General features: G+C 38.4%; 1 protein-coding gene across 1 annotated transcript; it reads left to right on the top strand.

The window, feature by feature from the left end:
- Positions 1-1,389: 1,389 nt before the first annotated feature.
- Positions 1,390-2,198, top strand: LOC118744036 (protein ALP1-like). The gene is made up of 2 exons (XM_036476794.1): positions 1,390-1,462; positions 1,527-2,198. Exons 1-2 carry the CDS (start codon positions 1,390-1,392, stop codon positions 2,123-2,125), a joined length of 672 nt encoding a protein of 223 aa, XP_036332687.1. The 3' UTR covers positions 2,126-2,198.
- Positions 2,199-2,341: the final 143 nt, after the last annotated feature.

Genomic DNA, 2,341 nt, shown 5'->3' with positions numbered 1-2,341 from the left:
AACAACAAACAGATGGCGTAGCATAAAAAGGACATGGAAAATTATAAACACAAAATTAACCAAACGCCGCATACATACATACATATGTACGTAGTAGGATCATGAACTCGAATGCCCAACTCAATTGGTTTTTGGTATTTTTCTCATTCCCTTTCATAAATATGCTTTGCTGGTTGCTTCACTGCGTGTCGAACTTCGTGCCACGTTTGTGGCACACATTGTATGTGCGTATGTGTTTGAGTTCGTACAAAAACAAATTTTCAGTCCTGCCTATACAACCGTCTGTCTGTCCTCGGAAGCCAGTTAACCTGTATATGCTTGGAGTTAAAAGCGAAGTGGAAAAACCGGCGCATGGCTTCGAAACGGTCGACGGGGATGCCACTTGTTTGAAACGAGAGTTTAGGAATTCCTCACTTACCGTTGAATTCGTACGTTTATGTGTGTATGCTTGTTGATGTGTGGCAGGACACATGTCGCAAAAACACTCTGAACGACAGGACAATCCCAATGCGCACAGTGTCTGCGACGACGCCCCGTGAAGCTGAAATTAGTCCAGAACGCAGAACTTATACTTAAACGCAGTCTGTATACGCAGAAATTTTGTCGATTACTGGAGCCCGCAGTGAATACGCAGAAATCAGCTGTTTTCGGATGCTGATATACATACATGCATATGTATACACTAATCATTTACAAGCAACAATAGTAAGAAAATGGACGCAGATAGAAACATCGAGACATTGTTTTTAAATTTATGTGAATTATATAAACTATATGAAGAATATGAAGAATATAAATCAAGAAAAGGACTGAGGAAGTATAAAATTCGCCCCATTAATCGAAACTGGTCCACCGGAGGATACCAACTCCAGGTATTCAAGCAAATGAAAACCCTGGAACCGGATCAGTTATTTTCTCACACAAGAATGCCGCCGAATGTTTTTGAGCTATTGCTAAAACTAGTCAGCAAGTCCTTGCGGAAACCAAGGCAGCGGATTGATCCTGAGGAAAGGCTCTCTTTGGTGTTGTTGTAAGTAAATATGATCGAAGTAAATGCTGAAAAAATTGATACTTATTAGAGGTTTAATTTGTAGATACTTATCACAAGGAGCATCCATGAAGAGTATTGCGTGGAGTTACAAATTAGGTATAACGACAGTGCGAAATATAATTCTGGAAACGTGTGAGGTGATATGGCAAATACTTTCGCCCATATACATGAGCGAACCTACTGAATCTCAATATAAAGATATTGCTGACGATTTTTTTAATATGTGGAATATACCGAATTGCGTTGGCGCAATTGATGGAAAACACATTGCTATTAAGTGTCCACCCAATGCAAATTCAATGTTCTTCAATTACAAAAAGTTCTTTAGCATTGTTTTGATGGCAGTATGTGATGCTAAATACACTTTTACAGCGGTGAGCATCGGAAGTTATGGCAGTCATAGCGACGGAGGTATAAGCTATAGAGTAAACTAATGAAATATAGACTTTTATTAGCATATTTTTTGTATTCTCAGGAATATTTCAAGTGTCCCCGTTTGGACAAGCACTAATGGATAATACTCTTCCCTTGCCGCCACCTAAACCATTGTCCATTGGGTCAACTGAACGTTTTCCCCATTTTTTTGTAGGAGATGCTGCCTTTCCGTTAAGGACTAATTTAATGCGCCCATACCCTGGATCGAGTTTGCCAAGAACCAAGCGAATTTTTAATTACCGCCTATCACGAGCACGTAGAGTGATAGAAAATAGCTTCGGTATATTAACGGCCCGATGGAGGATTCTAAGAAATACAATTGAATGCAATCCTACAAACTGCGAAAAAATTGTGCTGGCTTGCATAGCCTTACACAATTTTATTATGCTAAACGATTACGACCGATGGTATTGTCCAGACAATTATGTTGACCATGTAGAAGCAGACAACGTCGTCTACCCTGGAGATTGGCGTCGTGAAATAAGTAATACATGTACCTTACAATCCCTGAGATCTGCAATACGGAGAGGCCCTGCTAGCGCGTTCCACCTACGTGACAAACTTGCTGATTACTTCGTAAATGAAGGATCTTTGTTATTCCAAGATGATATGGATCTAAATGCCCATGGGCCATATTAATATATATAAAAAAGTAAATAATCATAAGAACATTTATATTTGTAGGAAGTATATTTTAATAAAAAAATGTCCACTCCTGGGTATACAAACAAACAATATCAATAAGTAATTCAGTCTTTTTAGTTCTTAGCCAAAAAAAAAAATTCATAAGTAATAAAATAAGTAAATAAAAAAAAAACATTAGGAACTTTCATTAGGGCTCCTGCTGTACTTCGA

This window comes from Rhagoletis pomonella, unplaced genomic scaffold (assembly GCF_013731165.1).
Source record: "Rhagoletis pomonella isolate Grant_MI unplaced genomic scaffold, Rhpom_1.0 Rhpom_scaffold_00007, whole genome shotgun sequence".
Lineage (NCBI taxonomy): Eukaryota > Metazoa > Arthropoda > Insecta > Diptera > Tephritidae > Rhagoletis > Rhagoletis pomonella.
The sequence above is the reverse complement of the archived record's forward strand: the minus strand, read 5'-3'. Positions and strand labels throughout refer to the sequence as shown.

Excerpts from the sequence above, each read along its gene's own strand:
- LOC118744036 (XM_036476794.1), top strand. The coding sequence starts at position 1,390 with ATGGCAGTATGTGATGCTAAATACACTTTTACAGCGGTGAGCATCGGA. Across the intron at positions 1,463-1,526 it reads TGGCAGTCATAGCGACGGAG|GAATATTTCAAGTGTCCCCG; the intron begins GTATAAGCTATA and ends TTGTATTCTCAG.